Genomic DNA, 20635 nt, shown 5'->3' on the forward strand with positions numbered 1-20635 from the left:
ATCTATGAAATACTCTTACGAAAAATTGAACCTGAATGTTATCAAGGTTCTAGATGTAATTCACAGAAAATGCAGGAGACAGATGAAAGCGTGGGAATTCAATTATCAACATCCAGATGGCAGAAAAAAATTGTTGTTGATGGTGTTGTTTTATTCAATCTGTTGTGTGTATTATGTACTGTGTGTATAAAAGAAGGAAAACATCTATAACAGTGTCATAAATCATTGAGTATTTTCTCTTGTGCTGGATATTGTGGCTTATCATTGTGAGAGCGTGACAACCACAGTGATTTCATATACAAAAAAGAAAGCTGTCTTTGGATGAAGATGACCTAGAAGATGGCAGAGCAAGAAAGTCACATATAAATGGAGCTAGAAACCTGATTACACAGTGAGATTGTCAACCTCTACATCAAACTGCCAAAGTCCATCATACCTCCTTTTATTGTTTCAGCTGGTTTGAGTTGAGCTTACTTTTACTTGAAACCCAAAGCATCCTAATTTATAGATTAGAAAAGGAGTTACATGCTTTGAAAAGGGATCACTTCCAATGAATATATTCAAAATTTGAGGGGCTATCTATGCAATTCTTATTTATCACATGGGTTTTTTCCATTTACAAATAAAATCAAATTGAAAAGTAAAAGGCCATATTTCTTTCTAGTTTTTAAGCTGCACTGGAGACATGTTTGTCGTAGGTTCCCCTCCAAATCTTTCAGTCATTAGTCATTGAGAATCTTACTCAAAATATAATATTGTAAACCAAAGTGTTTAAAGCTTGTGCTCTGTAAACACTCTAAATTGATGGATTTTTGAACTTTTGTGACTAGATCCTAAATAAGAACAAAACTCTTGAAACAACATATGCACTTAGTAAATGTGATGCACTTTGATGTTTTTAATTCTATTTAATTATTTGTGGATTATAACACACTATGTAAGATTCCATAATCCACTCCCTAATGGATTTGCAACCTACAGTTTGAAAAGTCACTGATATAAATCATTCTACTTCATTATTTTTGAAAGAAGACAGTCTTCTCAGAAAGGAAAAAAAGATGCACTGTCACTGCTGCTTACAATAAAACTTTAAGAACAGGAATGCAGACATTCACGACCTTAGGCTTTCTACACAGGTCGACTTTACGATCATGTGGAATACGTTACTGCTAAATTACTTCAGTTTCTGATAAATAGAGATAAAAGGCTATTATAGTTATTGCAAGTTACTCAAGGGCATGAAGTCTGGTGGCCAGAGTTTTCATATCTTCTAAAGCTTGTCTTTTGATCTTTCCCAAATACCAAGTTAGGAAAAGCATTTAGTATAGATGCAGCCTGGGGTTTCTTCCTAATATTCTACTATGATCTGATTCACTCCCTATTTGTGATAAATACTCAGATGTGCATTTAGATTAGCCACTAGTTGTCCACCACCAACATACACCTGCCACAGTGACATTGATACCCACGAGGGGCCTGGGGGAAAAAGTGTCTCTCTTTGCAAGTGGCTTATTAATAAGGAGTGGCTTGAACACTCCTCTATGAGTGTATGTGCAACGTAGAAATGAAGGGCTTATGAACATCTTTTTGCTTCTATGGTTTTGGTTTGTTTGTTTTTATTTACAGTATCAGGTAATGACTGACTTAGCCTGGGTTCCCCGTGAAGGCAACTTGGGACAAAGGCTTGCTGTAAGTTGATTGTGCTTAGGTAATTCCACACAGGAGGAAGGAATGAGAAAGAGCAAACCGGGAAATGAGGGAAGGCAAAATGAGGCGTGTTATTAGTTGGTCACTGCTATAGGCAACTGGGGTATGATCCCTTTAGGGACCCTCTGCGGAGCTATGAGGAAGGGAGCTCAGAATTGTCAACCTGAGGAATAAAAGACACTGAGTATTCAGCCACTGACTCCTGTCCTCCTTGGTCAAGAGTTGTCTGTGAGGCATTAGTGCTGTCACATATGCTGGGTAGTTTCTGTGAGAAGGCGAAGTGGGCCCCTCTAGTGTCCACAGCTGAGGCAGCAGTCAAGCCCTAGGGCCGGAAGCAAGGGGCCCGCAGTGCAGCGAGGCAAGGCGCTGTCCACTCACTGAGTGCTGCGGTGGCTGGAGTAAAAGCTTGGCTGAGAGGGCTGGACGGGGCTCAGAAGAGCTTCCTAATGCACTGGGGTAAGTGCTCTAATAAAGCAACATGTAAAATGCTATGGAAAATTAAATGGGAAAGAGGAGATGAGCGTTGGGCTTTGAGGCATGAGTAAAAGCGCTGCAGGCCCACTTACTGTAATTGCTTCAACTATTTGGTACACTTTTTCAACATCGGATTACTTCCTGTCCCAAAAGTCTAACATTTTTTTTAAAAAGGAGGAAGAGAAGGAGAAGAACAATCATTTTTTCTGTATCAAAAACTTCTGAATGTCAATAAAAAGTATTTTAGGGCTAAAACTACAAAGAATATAGTCCCCTGGATTGTGTGACTTTCACTTTACTGGTGTGGGTGTGGGTAGGGGTGTGGAGGGAAGCATGAAAAAGCACTCACTGTGTAATCTATTTAGGTGGTGAGAAGAGGGAATTCGCATGACACTGTAGTGAACAATTCAAAACACAGCGAGGAAATACATTTATGATACATTAAACAAAGGATTATTCATTCTCATTCCTGAAGTTGAAAAACAGATTGAAACAGCTATTATAAACACCCACTCTCAAATGTTAAGTTTCAATAGGGTGTACCATTTGTATCTTATTAATGGACAAATTTTCCAAAATTCTGTGGTTAAACTTCATGTTCCTTTCAAAAGAAAATGTTTATATAATGTGTTTTTGCTTGCTCAGTATTGGAAGAAGGAATATATCTCTTATCAAAATGAAAAAAAAGTTGAAATGTTTAAAAACCATCTAAACAGATAAAAAGAGAAACATAAGAGGTTTCAGGAAGCCCATGACATTCAATATTTTATATGGTTGTGATTGTGGTCTAGAATATTTGGGCATTACTTTCCCCCATATTATAAATAGTTATGATTTATATCTTAACCTGCGATTGATTCACTTCTAAAATCAGGATACTCTAAAATTTATCTTATTTTTTGTTCTAATAATTTTATATGTATTTATAAAATTATTTCAGGTAACATAAATAAATCATCCTAGGTTATTTTAAATACAGTTTTCCTATCCAAAACTGGTAGATTGTTACCATATCAAATTGTCAGTTGTTATTGTCAATATAAAATCATTTCTGAATTTATCTTAGATGCCATCATATGTAGTTATAGCACTTTTTGTAAAAGTCAGAATTTATCTTACACCAGCTCTCTTTTCAGATAGAGAACATACTTAATAAATGAAAACAACTTAGTTCGTAAGTCACATTTAACCAGCAGTACTAATGATTATTTAATGGAACAGCATAAGCTTGAAGTGAAATCCACTGAATTTACAGCTGATTTTATAATAGTATTTTATTAAGGTATATTTTACATACAGTGAAATCAAACACCTTAAAATATATACAGCTCAAGGAATGTTGACAAATGTATGCAGGTACAGACCATCACCCAGACCAAGACACAAAACATTCGACACCCCAGAAAATTCCCGCATGCCCCTTGTCCAGGTAATTTGAATCCCATCCTTACACAGAGCAGCCACATCAGTTCACTATAGCCTACTTTTGCCTATAACTGACCTTTGTAGAAATAATTATACAGTATTTTGCATCTGGTTTATTTTGCTCAACATAATGCTTTTGAGGTTCATTCTGGTATTGCATATATCAATAGGCCATTCTTTTGATGCGTAGTATTCCATTGTCTGACTATATCATATTATCCATCCTCCTGTGGATGGGAATTTGATTGTCCACAGTTTTCCGCTGTTAGGAATCAAGTTGCTATAAACATTCATTTCTCCTGAGCGTACCTAAGAATGAAACTGCTGAATCGCAGGGTAGGTGTCCGTTTAACTTTACTAGATACAGCCAAATAGTTCCAAAGTGTTCCTAGCATTTCACATTCCCACCCATCGTGTGAAAGTTCCCAGTTCCCCCCGTTCTCATTAGTGCTTGGAATTGACCGTTGTTCTCCAATGTTCGCCCATTAGCCATGACGTGTATTCTGCAATTTTAGTCATTTAGGTATCTTGCTGTGGTTTTAATTCACATTTCTGTGATGATAAGTGAGGCTGAGTCTTTTATATACTTCTTGGCCTTTTGTATATATTTTCCTCTGTCAAGTGTCTGTTCAAGTCTTTTGCTCCTCAACGGGCTTGTCTTTTTATTACTGATTTGCGGTTCTTTATATATAATGGGTAAGAGTCCTCTGTCACATATGTTTACTTTGAATATTTTATCCCAATCTATGGCTTGCTTTTTCACATTCTTAATGGAGGATTTTGATGAGGAAAAGCTTTTAATTTTGATGAACTCTAATTTATCAATTTTTTCCCATTTTTAAATTAGTGGTTTTTATGTCCTATTTGAAATTAGTCTCCTCCAAATTGTGAAGATTTTCTCCTGGAATTTTTATTGTACCAGTCACCTTTAGGTTAATTTTTCTGTTAGGATGTTAGGTAGAAGTCAAGGTTGTGTTTTTGTTTTTTGTTTTTTTCATGTTATTTCCAGTTATTCCAACACCATTTGTTAAAAAGATTGTCCTTTTCCTTTTAAGATACATTGGCACCTTGCTACAAAATCAATTGACCATATATAGTTCTCTTTCTGGTTTCTCTATTCTGTCCCATCGATATATTTGTCTAAATTTATGCCAAGGTCATATTGTCTTCACTACTAAAGCTTAGTAATAAGTCTTTAAGTCAGGTAGCATAAGTCTTCCACCTTGGTTGTTTTTCAAAATTGTTTTTGGCTATTTGAGGTCCTTTGCATTTCCACATACAATTAAAATCAGCTTGTCAATTTCTACCCCAAAAAGCCTTCTAGGATTTTTAACTTGGATGCACTGAATCTATAGATCACTTTGCAGGAACAAATTAGGCAGTTTATTTTCTCCTGTAGAGAGAAGTCTGTAGGTAGGCAGTCCAAAGAGATTACTCTCTTGTGCTCCTTGGAACCCAGGCTCCTTTGTGCTTTGGCCCAGCCTTCCCTGGGTTGGCTCCTCATTGACACGATGATACTAGTGTGTTACCTCAGCTATTCATTCTGCATTTCAGGAGAAAGCGGGGAGTGGGGCAAGGACAAAAGGTATATGGCAGCTGTCTTTCATCTTTAAAGCATTTTTTCTTGAAGCCCCATGAAACACTGTATATGTATATCTCACTGACATGAACTGCTTTTATAGGGTTGTTTCTATCTGGAAAGGAATCTGGAAAATGTTGTTTTTGAGCACAGCCCTAAAAATTAAAGTTCTATTAGTGAAGAAGAGGAGAAAGTATGTTGTTGGGTAGGCAAGTAGGTATCTGTACCTAGGTTCTTCTGCAAGAATGATAATAAAACTGAGAATGCTGGAAAAGGACCACATTCAGTGAAGTTCATAGATGATCTACTAAATGGCTTCAAGCTCTGAAATATAACAGAAAATTCAAAAATTCTAGACCAGGGATGTTTGATGTTTACAAGATAAAATGAAGATATTTTAACACCTCATTTAATATCATTAAGAAAACGGCATTTCTTGGTAAACAAAAGCAGAATCTGTTGCCTGCATTCAAGACTACTTCATTCCATTTCCTTCAACAGAGTAAAATCAGTCACAGGACGGGAAAAACAGTGAGTGAAATAACACATGTACCCTACGGATGCCTTAACAGGTGTGTGTCTGTTCAACCGAAATAGGTCATTGGGTTTCACTCGTTTCAAGAATGGACAGATGATTCTGAGTAAAGACTTCATGGATATTACAGGAAGCTCAAAAATGTGCAAATAAGATGGTCTTAGGCTGGCTGAGGGTCAGGTAAGTGGGAAGAGAAACAATGATTTTGATTGACAGATTTTGATTGACATTATCTGGGGTAATGGTGATGCAAGGCAGATGGCAGAACGCACTGACATGATGGCTTCTGGACTAAGTGACTCTGAGAAATATTTTAACTATATAGATAAAATCACCTATAAACTTTCAATGTTCTTGTTAATTTATACACAATTTGCCAGAGAGACACCTTTCTTTCACTGACCTTTCTGAAAATATTTATCGTTGAAATACATTCCTGGTATCTTGAAAGAGATTATACTTATTATCTATTTACCTTAAAAGGCATAGAGAAGAAATGATTGATATGCTCCTCTACTATACTCCTATACATTGGGTTTCTCTGTGAGCCAGAGGTCTGATTCTGGTTGTTTCCATTCTTCTCCAAGCACTGTGTTAAAACTGAAAAGCTTGAAGTATTCCAGACGATGGCTAAATGCAAAGGAAAAGAAGGTGGGAATTGAAATGAGTTATGCATTTGTGAAAAGTTTTCCTGAAGGACTATTCATTTTGTCACATCTGTGATAAGACAACATTCTATCTTAAGAATACCAAAGGTACGATATATTCTATATGTACAATTTTCTCACTCAAGCTCTCTGAAAACATTCACCCACATTCCAAAGCCCTCCCCTTTCAATTCTACAAACAGCTGCCTCCCAGCTGAGGAGAGAAATAAAAATCGACCCTCAAAATCTGACTCATTCCATCTAGCCTTAAACCATATTATAACCTTACAAATATTTTCATATTTAAATTTTGATATAGTTTATATCAGCCATTAAAACAACTGTCTTAAAAAGTTTCAATTCCAGGGGTTAGAGGACAGACTCCTTGGCCAAAGCAAAGGAAGTTAGTGTAAAAGAGTGTTAATCTTAGTTCTTTGCTTTCCAGGAACACCATTTAACCATTATAGAGATTTCTATTGTGGCTTAATAGGAGAGCAAGGTTTGCTAACAGCAGAACTCAGCTCTGTGGGAAATCACGCGCCTTCGCTCTGTCCGAGCCAGTGAATAATCACACTTTACCTCGGGTAAGCCTCCAATAACGTATAAATGGGGAGCCTGAGTGCAAAGAGGCATTAGGTGGTAAAGAGCCACAGAAACAAGCCACCTCGGTGTGAGGGCCTGAGTCATTTGCATCTATATTTTTGTCCCATTCTGCCCACCTGAAGACTAAACCACTGAGTCACAACTGCTAATCCCAGATGGCGAGGTTAGGGAGCTGACAGTGAAGGACGCGAGAAAGAGGCTAGTCAGAAAGGGTCAGGACGGGGGAGAAAAGCCAAAGGAAAAGGGGAAAGTGTGTCCGGCCGGATAAAGGAATAGGCTAGAAGAGATGAAGGTAACGTGAAGAGCATGACAGGAAGGAGAAGGCAGACAGGACCGCACTTCACAAGGGTGACAAGGCAGGAAAGCCCGTCTGCCACGGTGCACAGCCCACTAGGACATCTCTGAAGGCAGGCCCGCCAGACTGTCTCGGCCACACTGAGCACTCTCAGAGATACAGAGCGCAAATCCCAGCTTGGCCCAGGACGGCATCAGGCTTTCCTCCCATGGAGCAGTATTTGCTGCAGTCCATGAAGCACTCAGGAGGCTGGCCAGGGTCTATATTCTCCTTTGGTGACAGCTTCAAATTGGGCAAGTGTAGGAGATACCTTAGCTTACATGCCTGCTGCCCCACAGGAGCCAGTATCTCCTGTAATAAGTCCACAGGCATAGCTTCCAGGGTCCTCACAGGGTGGAATCCAAAGCCATGCTGTCCCCATCAGGTATTTATAGTTTATTCATAATAACATCAGTCCAGATGCAGCTTACCCTTTAGGAGTCAGTTTTATCATAAGCCTAGAAACCTGGTTGACATTTTTACCCTTATGAGGTTACCAGGGGTAGAGGGCTAGAGAGTTAACTAAAGGTTGTTTCCATTCTCCAGCAGCAAGGGAAATAATTTATTAACCCTTTGTTCACACCAGAAATCAGGATGCCACTGGCCATCTAGCTCTGAAAGGGGTCATAAAAGAATGTGCAGCCATACTTCCACAGCAGCTGTTGCAATATTTACTAAGCAAGATTTTTCTCACACTGCTATGGAAATATAAACGCTGTATTGATAGTAAGAGAGACAAAGTCTGTCCGAAGTCCGTCTGTCAAGTATATTCTGAGGACCATCAGGAAATGCAGCTCCCTACTAGGCACTTGTCCACATACGTCTTCTTTGACCAAGAGCAGTTATCACCGCCCCACCAAGAATTAATTTCCAAAAAGCTCACAGTTGGAACATCTCTTCATTGGTTTCCTACTTACAAGTCAGGTTTTTGTCCTTGTTGCAGTTCATGCTGAGGTACAGGGTAAAGAGCTTCATAGCGTCTTTTATCTTTTGATCCATGGATTGCAAATGAATTGAATTTTGTCACATTTGGTGGGAAATAACTCCAAGGGAGATAAGTTCTGCCTTCCCATTTTGTCTCTCCTCTGGATACTTGGAATGATAGAGCAAGTTCTTGCTATAGAAACAACATGTGAAATACAAAAGGTAAATTCAGATTTATACTTTAAACATATATATATATATATATATATATATATACATAAATATATTTTATATATCTATATCTATATCTATATATATCTTGTACACTTAAGGATTTTGTCTCATATTTTTATTACTTACTTTCCACACATTTCTTCTTCCAGAGAGTAAAAGCACCAAATGCTGTCCATGACTGTCAAAATTAAAATTGTTCATGAGTGTTTGAAAGAAACAAACATCATTTTCTTCACCATTCTTCATATCTGCAATGTGACTATTTGTAACTAAATTTCCAAATAATTAAAAGATGCAATATGAATGTTGGATAATTATAGGAAGAGCCAATATATTCAGTTACTTAGAAATGACATCTTTGAGTTTACCATTTTCCAGGCAATTATAGTCACATACATAAAGTTACACATGTTAAGATTGCTTTTTTATATTCTTCAAATAAGAAAATACATAAAAGACTTCAATTGTTTTAGATGATGCAAAATATGCAAAAGGGAGGGGAATATCATGGTATTGGAGTTTATAATAAAACTGGTTTCAAAAACTAAAGTACCTTAAGGGAATTTGGCACCAATTTCCAATTTGAATCCAGCAATTTTACTAAAGGTTATTTCTATAAGAAAATTGTCTTGAAGCTCATAAGGAAGGCAAAAAATACAAAATATAGTTTGCCTACAACTAGTCAACATGCTGAAAATTTTAATTTGTGTCTACTCTCTCACCCAACTGTCCTCCACCTGTCTGTCTCTTGTGTGTTCCTGCTTTCAACCATTAGTTTAGACACTGATGTCACATTTTCAAAGACAGACACAATATATTCTCAAAAAGGAAATTAATAAGAGCATAATTGGGTCTAGCCAGGTCAATAAGAATCACAGGATTTCAAGTAGTTACAGGAAACTAATTTATTGTCTCTGGAAAAGACTATCTAAACATTTCTACATAGATAGTCTTTTGTGAGCTTTTCAGGGAGGATTACCTTCAGCAAACTATTTGAACACAAGACAAGCATTTTTCTCCTCTACTATTTTTATTGTTATTATGCAAGCTTAAGAATATCCTAGAAATAAAAGTTCTTGCAAATTACAACAATATTCTTCACCTTGCTTTCCAAGATATTAATTGTTCCAGTTAATTGCCTGAAGCAACATCAAGATTCTTGATTATTGACTGTCTTGTTGTATATAAAAAAACCAAACTACTCTGAAGATTTTTTTAACTTTTAGAATTTATTAATTTTGTATATAATGGTTATTGTGCAATTTCTTTAAGAAACAATAATCGAATTATCCTATTCATCCAGTGCCAGGTCATCACTTTATGAAAATAAAGTGATATTTTCATCTAGTAAAAGTAAAACTAAGGATAAAATTATAGAATTCTAGCAGATACAAGTTCTTTACTGTCCTGTAGACAAGTTATAAATCTATTTTCCTTAGCTTTCTCACCTATATGGTGAAAATAATCACACAAGAGGCTAAATTTAGTTTACCTTACATGACAGTTCAGAAGAATTAATCATATTTTTCAATGAAAGATTTTGGCATGTTAGTTGAAAAGTGACAAACAAAGATATAGGGTTATTTCTGAAATATATAATTGCAAATGGTGAGATTTTCCACATTACAGTTAGCAAGAAATCAAAATAAGGGGAAAAAAATGACCTCTAAAATCTCATTTAAATCAACTGTTTGGGACTCTCTGTCCAGCCCACAAATGGGGGGGGGAAAGGCTACTGGGTATTAGATACCAAGAGGCATTTAAAATGAATAATCACAATGCAAAGAAATTTTTCACTATTATATATTTTACCAATTTAAAATGTGTTATAATATAGGTGAGAGGTGGACATAAATTTACTTTTTCATGACTACAGGACAAAAATTGTCAACCAGGTAAAGAAGTTTCCCAAGGGAATGATTAAGTTTGAACAAAGAGAGTCCATGGTTAATACTTTAAATGAGTCTAGGAAAAGCCATATGTGATTTAATTTTTATCCCTGACACTGAATGCAAAATGACATAGTATACACTCAACAAATGAATGATGAATAAATAAAGGAATGCATGAACACATTATTACGGAATACATAAAATTAAAGTTTAATCTAGTCATTAAAAAAATTCTCTGTGGGCCAGCCGACTAGCTCATTGGTTAAGAGTTGGCTTAGGAGCGGGAGCTCCGAGCAGCAAGGCCGCCAGTTCAGATCCTACATGGGCTAGTGATGCTGCACCCTCTAAAGCTAAGATGGTGAACAACAGCTCCACCTGGAGCTGGGCTGCTGTGAGTCACCGGCAATGGCATAGGCTGCAGTGGGGCTGACGGGGGCTGCCATAAGCTACTGTGAGTGGCCGGCAGCCAACGGGAGTAGCCAGCAGTCAGTATGAGCTGCTGTGAGCCTCCGTGAGCGGCGGTTCAATGGCCAGCGACTGATCTGCCTCAGCCGGGAAGAGCACAATGATCACAATACCAACATGGGCCAGTGAAGCGACATCCTCCACAACTAGACTGAAGAACAAAATGACAGCAACTTGTCTGTTCCCCTTCCCCGATTCCCCAACGCTGTTCCCTCCCCCAATTGCCCAATAAAACTTTTTTTTTCATTTAAAAAATTCTCTAAAAGAAACATTTTCATAAACTAGTTCAATTTTATATTTATTTTTGAACAGCTAATACATAATAATGCAAATTTATAGAGTAAATAATAAGTTTCTGTTTTTTAATGATTTTTCATTGTGCAAAAAATTATAATTTTTTAGAAAAATCAACTACATAGTAAAGTGAAAACAATGTCAACATAATATTTTCAAACATAATCTATATTCTGAATATATATTTTAAATTATACATTTACTTGAAAATAATAAATTATGTATAATTGTGATTAGCATTTCCGCTAGTTAATTGGAATTAGTGAGTTTTTATTGGGTTTTACTAATTTATAACTAGAAAACAATGTGTTCAAATTATATAGTAATGAGCTAGAAAGAAATTTTATACTTACGGGCAAAGTTCAACTTCTAAATACTGTTCAGTTATATCATTCAAGAAAAATGCTTCCACAACTTTTGAAAACAGAAATATAGCATATTGAGAAATTTAATTACGCTTCAACAATAAATAATTTCTTTATTCCTTTAGAATATAAAATAAATTAATTCATGATTTTTAATTATAGCTCTATCCCTAATAGGAAAAGGGATAAAGAAAATAAATAGACATTGCCTAGAAATAAATCATCATAACATCTTTCCAGATCAGAGTACCATAAATTAAAAGGAGTCATAAACCTTAGTGCTGGTAAGGTTGTAAAGAAATCAACATTATTATACAGACTTTGACCCAATTATCTTCTTCTAGGAATTTGTCCTAAGGAAATACTCAGACAACTGGGAAAAGAAGTAAGTATAATGCTACTCATCAAAGTATTGCTCAAAAATTAGAAATTATCTAAATGATTATCTCCTATTACATAGGATTATTGCCTACTACATAAATAAATCTTCTATTATATAGGAAATCTAATATATAAATTATGGAATTTATGTATTCCATGCAATAGGTTATAACACAGCTGTTAAAATCAAACACAGTTAAATATTTTTTCACATGGAACAATATCCATATTTGATAAGTAGTACATAGAGCAATAAGCAAATTAGCAAATCAGCAAACCTTTCAATGTAGGAATAAGTGACGCTGCAGAGAGAATAAGGGGTCAAGTCATGAAAAATCTTATGCAGAGATCATATTAAGAAGGGTAAAATTTTTCCTGGGAGGAGAAGAAGCCTGAGAAAGTTTTTAAGCAGCTGAATGATGAGTTTAAATTTTTATTTTAGATAGATCACTCAGGCTTCCAAGAGAGAAGGAGATGGACTTAAGGGCAAAAAGGCTACTTAGGAGGCTCTGCCCTAGCTAGCTGAGGTAAAAGATGATAAAGGCCTAACCTATAGCAGAGATGGTGGGAATGAGGAGGAGGTACTGAATTAGAGAAACGTGGAGGAGGTGAAATTGGTAGGGCTTTGTAAATACATCCAAATATGGAGAGTGAGAGGGAAAGATAACAGGCAAATCTCACATTTTACTAGACTTTCATTGATTGAGATTGGGCAATTACGGAAAGAAGCAGGTTTATGAGAAAAGTGGATGGGTTGAGTTTGGGACTTTTTGAGATTGGTACCTGTACTACCTCCAGTAGAGAAGTCACACTGGTGTGTACACCAGAAGGAAGCTGGTATGTAGCCAGCTCTGTTATCAGTAAAAGACTGCATATGTTTAACATATGATACTTTAAAACTGACAAAATGCATGCTATACAGATGGTATCTATATCTATATCTAAAGTAGATGTTAAGAGGAACTAGAAGAGTCATCAAAGGTTTCTTTGAAGAAATGGAACCTGATTTCGAGCTTGAAATATGTGAATTAGAAGCCCGGGGAATAGAATGAGAAAAGGTACATGGGTGAGAGTATGCATGGACAGTAAGACCATTGCTTTTCCGTAATCGAGAGCTTTTGCTGGAATATGATAGCCCAATTCATAAGTACCCTGAAAGCTTATAGAAAGGGTTTGAAGTTTCTCTTAGGGATAGTGATGGTTTGTGGTATGTGGGAATGGCACCATAAAGAGTATTTCAGAACGATAAGTTTGGAAGCTTAATTAGGAAACATTAGAAGGGGATCATATAGCAAACCCGAAACAGTGTAATTTCATGTCACCTTTCAGCTTTCATTTCATATGTGAGATTACTTGTCAGTACGTATAAAATAAAAACTACAATCACTTCATGGGTTGTATGGAGGCCTGGCCACTGTGCTGTGCATCTGAAACTAATATAAAATAGCACTCAATGTCAACTATAATCAAATATAGTGATATATATATATATATATATATATATATATATATATATACGGGATGTAAAGTACAGCATAGGAGATATAATCAATGATATTGTAATAGCTATCTACGGTGTCAGATGGGTAGTAGATTTGTTGGGTATCACTTTGTGAGGTGTAAATGTCTAATCATTGTGTTGTTTTGTACATCTAAGACTACTACTACTACTAATAATAATAATAATAAAAGAGCAACAAACCAAAAAAAAATACAGCCATGGCAATTAAATGTATAATTTGAAGGTTGGAATGTTTTCAGGTTTAGGGGTCTTATTTAATCATTATTCTCACATAAAATTCTAAATATTAATCATCCTCCCTCTTTTACAACCAATCCAGCAAACTGTTATACAATAATTGTTATGTCAGGAAATCAGAGCTCCTGTATTTTCTTAGTATATAATAAAATGAATGTGACTATTAAAAAAAAAACTACATTTCATGTTGAAGTTGATAGTGTTTCTGTAATAAGTAAAACACCTTGAAACATCCATAAAGAAGGTTTATAAGGCTAAAGTGGCAATGTGAAGATACTTAAAGACAAAGCAGGAATGCTAAACTCTTCTTAAAATAGGTAACAGAAGTAAAGGAAGGACATATGGCAGCAATTTAAAAATCTGGATTTGTAATTGCCATTTTTCACTGTTCTGGTTATGTAGTTGAAGTCACATAGGTAATGGTGAAAAAGTCATAATGAGAGATTGGTAGGAAATATCAGAAACTGCACATGTCAGTTGCTCAGAAGCCCTCACTTCCTTAGAGCAAGATAAAATAATAGTTCTGTGCGAGGTTATTATAAAAAGATTTATGTTTGCAATAAAATACAGTACTTCCACTTACCTTCATAATCCCATAGTTCATTGAAAGGCTTTCCTGGTTCCCCAGGTGGGGCTGGAGGATCATTGAAAAATGGTGCACTAACTTCCATCATCACTCCTCTGTCACCTGGATTCAGCCTGACAAACACTGGCTCATGCTTCACTGGGAAGCCATCCCAAGTGTGTTCAATTTTAAAATCCATCTGTAGGCGCAAAGAAAAAAAAGAACCATTAAAATAAACTCTTTAACAATATACAAATGTTTCCTTTAGTTAGAAATGAAATGAAAATGTCCATGCCAAATAGCAGGCAGGAAGGCGGCAGAGTGGCCCGGTCGCAGTTCTGAGAGTCAAAAAGCCGTTAATGTTATGGCGAATCACGGACACAGCTCTGTTGTAAAATAGGTAGTTGGATCCTAAAAGTTTTAAGGCTTTAAGTCTAGGTCCAAGATCATTTTTTAAAACTGTAATTAAGTCCGCTGCATAAATTGTTCATGTACTTAACAACTGTAAGCACTGTGAGTTAACATGGCATTTGTTTTATTGTAAAATACGCAGGTGTCTGAATTATAAGTATCCCCAGGAAATCAAGATCTTTACAGTAAAATTCTATTTGATAAAAAAAAATCTATAAATCAGCACAAATACAGCTGTCAACACTTATTCTTTTGGCTAAAATCTTTTACTTTTTGGGTTGGGATTGGGGGCTCCAACCTTTGAAGGTTATCGAGTTTTTAATATTGTCTTCCTTGGTCTTGGTATATAGATTTTCTCAGCCTTTTCAATTTCTGATATTTCAAATGTTAAATGACCTCTTGCTTGGTTAATCCCTTCTCACCAATTGAAAAATGGGGAAAAAATCTGCCATTATTTAAACTTTGAAATAGGCTAAGTATATTTGACAGAAACAGTATCTACATTTTAAATTGTTTCTCTAAGGATCAAATGGAAGGACATAATATTGTGTTAACAAAATTAAATTTTGTTGAACACTATGGATTAGGCATTTTATAAATATTATCTCATATAATTTCACAAGAAAATTGAAAAGGAACTATTATCATCCTCATTACAAATGAAAACACAAACTTGTCCAAGGTCACATGGCTGGCAAATGAAGAAACTGAACCAATGTCAGCCATGTTTTCGCAGATGAAATCATTTCAGGGATCTTTAAGGAAATGAAACCCTTATTTTAAGAGTGGTGGATTCCCCAAATTAAGCTAGGTTCGTATGTCTTGTTCAGAAGATAATCTTGATTAGGAAATGATGATATTTTCAGATGGTAATTTACCTATCTGAAGTCTTTGAATGCATCTCCTTCCTTCATATGTTATTTTTACTGCAATAACATTACTAAATTTTGAATACATTAATTTCAATGAGTGTGTATTGAATACCAACTATGTGTCAACCCTTGGGAGAGCCATATATGTAACCTGTGTCACATAAGGAATCCAACATCTCTAAAAATCTATTTCTAAAGTGTGTAGCTTTTCCTAGTTTTCACTACACGCTAACAAATTTTAATAGCTAACTTCTAAAATTAAAAAGTAGTTCTGGTATTGCAAAAGGATAAGGTCAGCAATTTATATTGAATTATGCTCAGCGAGTGATAAGATGGTATAAATTAATTGATTTATGTGAAATTTAGTCCTGACTAGCATGGAATAAAATACGTCAATAATAAATTTATTTTCTTTAGTTGAAATATCAAGACACTTCCTTCAAAAACAAGTGTATAACCCTCTACCCCAAATTTTGGTACTAGTATGTACCTTTTCATAGCATATCGGAAGAAATAAGCATAAATCAAGATGTTAAAAATGCTAATTAAATCTGATTCTGGACCCAATATGCTGAGAGACTATGGTGTTCTCCTAACTTGGAGCTTGACAATTCTTGGCAATCCTGGCAAAATATAGCTCAGCAACCAGGGAATTTTTGCAGATTCACTCATTCCCCATACAACCATCATCTTACAAAAATGCTGCTATGTTAAGGGACCCCTATCCTACACAGTGGGTTTCCACTAGAAAATTTTCAACTCCCAGCTCTTTCCATCATTTCTGTCTCTACATGGAATTAAACCATATCCCATGACAAGCTCCTAAAAGTGGCCGGTCACTTCCATGCACACATGGTAGGTCTCATGATCAGAGTGAGGTATACTTTTTAGGTTTCAAATTACTTCCACATCTAATTGTACCTGGGAGATAAGAATAAATAAAAGATAAAAGCAGAAAATATAGGGTAGTGATACCCCAAGTCTTTCTACTGGTTCCTTCTGGCTTTACCCCTAAGATTTCTTTGAGTCTGAAATTTTGTCTGAAAATTACTATTAATACAAGAAATATTGACTAGACTGCCACCATCAGGGAGGGGTGCCATGCTGCCATGTCCAAGGGTAGAATATACTCAGAATTTTGGCTTTAATTGCATAAAATGACTTTAGTTTCTTATCAGAACAACAAATTTGTTCATCTGCTTAAAAAACACTCATGTCAATCTAAGTATGCACAATGTTTATAACAAAATTAACCTAAATAGTCTTGTCCACTAGTTTACAATCTAAAGACAACAGGGACCCAGAGAGACACAATTAGCACTCTTTTCAACACCCTGGGGATACTTAGGACTGTCTCCTGAGACTTAACTCCCATCATCTTTCAATTCCTTTGTTTGCACACGTGTCCACATAAAGCAGAGACAATTAAACAGTCAACGTTCTTCACAACCTGGGCTAGTGTGCTTCCCAGCAGCACTCGACTCCCTGTCATTCTCTGTTTGTATACACTGCTCTGTTTTGATTCACAGCACTTATACCACATGATGTATTTTTTTAATTGTCTCTGCTTCCCCAGCTAGAATGTCTGTAAATAAAAGAAATATTTATTTGTTGAGTAAATAAACGTTCTAGTCTCTGGATCTAAAATTTCATGATTCTCAGGTCTTGTGCAGGAGAAACCAACTGTGGTTAGTGGTATCAATCTCTCTCTCAACACTATATACTAAAACAGTGGCAAATAACTATGAAGATACATCATATCTAGAAATTTCCTTTCAATTTAGTTTATTAGCCACTCACTTTATTTCAGACACCACGCCAGGTGCTGGGGAAATAAAGTATAAGTAAGAAGTCTAGGGTAGTTGAGAATGATCCTCATGGAGCTAACCAACAAGGTCCATTATCAATTGGTTCATTTTGCAGTCCAATGTAATCAAGTTGGATCCCGACACCCAACTAAGCTTTAAATCAATCAAAGATGGAAACATAAAAATCAAACCATATAAAAACAAGAAAAAAATGGGAGGATTTTAAAAAAGATGGTCTTATGAAAGCCTTTTAAAGTATAACTCCAAACCCAGAAGATATATAAGAAAAGGCTGATAGATACATTTGGCTACATAAAAATAACAAAATTACAAGCAGAAGTCAGCTTATCCCCATAAAAAAAAAAGAAAAAAAGAAAGAAAAGAAAAAATCCCACCATTTCAAAATCAAAACATACTGTGATAATGAGGACACTGAGAAACAATCACATATTGGTGTTGGGGCACAACCAGCACAGCCTGTCAAGAGCAATCCCTCAATATCTACCCAAAAAAAATGCAAATATCCTTTGACTCAACAATTCCAGTTCCAGAAGTTTCATACATGCACATATGTATGACACAGTATAAAGTTTTCACTGCAACATTGTTTAGAATAACAACATACTGTAAGCAACTTAAATACTCATCAGTAGAAGACTGGTAAAGAATTTATGCTACTGATGACAATAATCTATACTTTGAAACAAAAGATCTGTAATGGTGACATGGTATGTTTTAAGAATCAGTCCAGGTGTGATTTTTTTCCAATCCCCTTCACTCTAAACCATATATTGTGATGCATTTTTCTTTGAGAGGGTCTATATAATCATTTTCTAGAAAGTATAGTTATCTGTACTAATGTTTTTATATAAAGAATATAGTGTCTTTGTGGTTTTAAAGACAACTGTGAAATAAAATTGTTTCACCTAAAAAAAAAAANTCCTCCACAACTAGACTGAAGAACAAAATGACAGCAACTTGTCTGTTCCCCTTCCCCGATTCCCCAACGCTGTTCCCTCCCCCAATTGCCCAATAAAACTTTTTTTTTCATTTAAAAAATTCTCTAAAAGAAACATTTTCATAAACTAGTTCAATTTTATATTTATTTTTGAACAGCTAATACATAATAATGCAAATTTATAGAGTAAATAATAAGTTTCTGTTTTTTAATGATTTTTCATTGTGCAAAAAATTATAATTTTTTAGAAAAATCAACTACATAGTAAAGTGAAAACAATGTCAACATAATATTTTCAAACATAATCTATATTCTGAATATATATTTTAAATTATACATTTACTTGAAAATAATAAATTATGTATAATTGTGATTAGCATTTCCGCTAGTTAATTGGAATTAGTGAGTTTTTATTGGGTTTTACTAATTTATAACTAGAAAACAATGTGTTCAAATTATATAGTAATGAGCTAGAAAGAAATTTTATACTTACGGGCAAAGTTCAACTTCTAAATACTGTTCAGTTATATCATTCAAGAAAAATGCTTCCACAACTTTTGAAAACAGAAATATAGCATATTGAGAAATTTAATTACGCTTCAACAATAAATAATTTCTTTATTCCTTTAGAATATAAAATAAATTAATTCATGATTTTTAATTATAGCTCTATCCCTAATAGGAAAAGGGATAAAGAAAATAAATAGACATTGCCTAGAAATAAATCATCATAACATCTTTCCAGATCAGAGTACCATAAATTAAAAGGAGTCATAAACCTTAGTGCTGGTAAGGTTGTAAAGAAATCAACATTATTATACAGACTTTGACCCAATTATCTTCTTCTAGGAATTTGTCCTAAGGAAATACTCAGACAACTGGGAAAAGAAGTAAGTATAATGCTACTCATCAAAGTATTGCTCAAAAATTAGAAATTATCTAAATGATTATCTCCTATTACATAGGATTATTGCCTACTACATAAATAAATCTTCTATTATATAGGAAATCTAATATATAAATTATGGAATTTATGTATTCCATGCAATAGGTTATAACACAGCTGTTAAAATCAAACACAGTTAAATATTTTTTCACATGGAACAATATCCATATTTGATAAGTAGTACATAGAGCAATAAGCAAATTAGCAAATCAGCAAACCTTTCAATGTAGGAATAAGTGACGCTGCAGAGAGAATAAGGGGTCAAGTCATGAAAAATCTTATGCAGAGATCATATTAAGAAGGGTAAAATTTTTCCTGGGAGGAGAAGAAGCCTGAGAAAGTTTTTAAGCAGCTGAATGATGAGTTTAAATTTTTATTTTAGATAGATCACTCAGGCTTCCAAGAGAGAAGGAGATGGACTTAAGGGCAAAAAGGCTACTTAGGAGGCTCTGCCCTAGCTAGCTGAGGTAAAAGATGATAAAGGCCTAACCTATAGCAGAGATGGTGGGAATGAGGAGGAGGTACTGAATTAGAGAAACGTGGAGGAGGTGAAATTGGTAGGGCTTTGTAAATACATCCAAATATGGAGAGTGAGAGGGAAAGATAACAGGCAAATCTCACATTTTACTAGACTTTCATTGATTGAGATTGGGCAATTACGGAAAGAAGCAGGTTTATGAGAAAAGTGGATGGGTTGAGTTTGGGACTTTTTGAGATTGGTACCTGTACTACCTCCAGTAGAGAAGTCACACTGGTGTGTACACCAGAAGGAAGCTGGTATGTAGCCAGCTCTGTTATCAGTAAAAGACTGCATATGTTTAACATATGATACTTTAAAACTGACAAAATGCATGCTATACAGATGGTATCTATATCTATATCTAAAGTAGATGTTAAGAGGAACTAGAAGAGTCATCAAAGGTTTCTTTGAAGAAATGGAACCTGATTTCGAGCTTGAAATATGTGAATTAGAAGCCCGGGGAATAGAATGAGAAAAGGTACATGGGTGAGAGTATGCATGGACAGTAAGACCATTGCTTTTCCGTAATCGAGAGCTTTTGCTGGAATATGATAGCCCAATTCATAAGTACCCTGAAAGCTTATAGAAAGGGTTTGAAGTTTCTCTTAGGGATAGTGATGGTTTGTGGTATGTGGGAATGGCACCATAAAGAGTATTTCAGAACGATAAGTTTGGAAGCTTAATTAGGAAACATTAGAAGGGGATCATATAGCAAACCCGAAACAGTGTAATTTCATGTCACCTTTCAGCTTTCATTTCATATGTGAGATTACTTGTCAGTACGTATAAAATAAAAACTACAATCACTTCATGGGTTGTATGGAGGCCTGGCCACTGTGCTGTGCATCTGAAACTAATATAAAATAGCACTCAATGTCAACTATAATCAAATATAGTGATATATATATATATATATATATATATATATATATATATA

The 20635-nt window shown here is 35.2% G+C and overlaps 1 protein-coding gene across 3 annotated transcripts in view; it reads right to left on the reverse strand.

Annotated features, from left to right (window-relative positions):
* Positions 1-5363: 5363 nt before the first annotated feature.
* The window catches only part of CUNH4orf33 (chromosome unknown C4orf33 homolog), a 21289-nt gene continuing 6017 nt past the window's right edge, over positions 5364-20635 (reverse strand). For all 3 annotated transcript variants that reach the window (XM_019662463.1, XM_019662385.1, XM_019662543.1), the window contains 5 exons: positions 14202-14382; positions 11467-11527; positions 8589-8640; positions 8222-8421; positions 5364-6350 (listed from right to left, as the gene is read on the reverse strand). In XM_019662463.1, coding sequence (XP_019518008.1) covers positions 6245-6350; positions 8222-8421; positions 8589-8640; positions 11467-11527; positions 14202-14382 — 600 coding nt within the window. In that variant the 3' untranslated portion in view covers positions 5364-6244. The remainder of the gene's footprint in view (positions 6351-8221; positions 8422-8588; positions 8641-11466; positions 11528-14201; positions 14383-20635) is intronic.

This window comes from Hipposideros armiger, unplaced genomic scaffold, assembly GCF_001890085.2.
Source record: "Hipposideros armiger isolate ML-2016 unplaced genomic scaffold, ASM189008v1 scaffold_1, whole genome shotgun sequence".
Classification (NCBI taxonomy): Eukaryota; Metazoa; Chordata; class Mammalia; order Chiroptera; family Hipposideridae; genus Hipposideros; species Hipposideros armiger.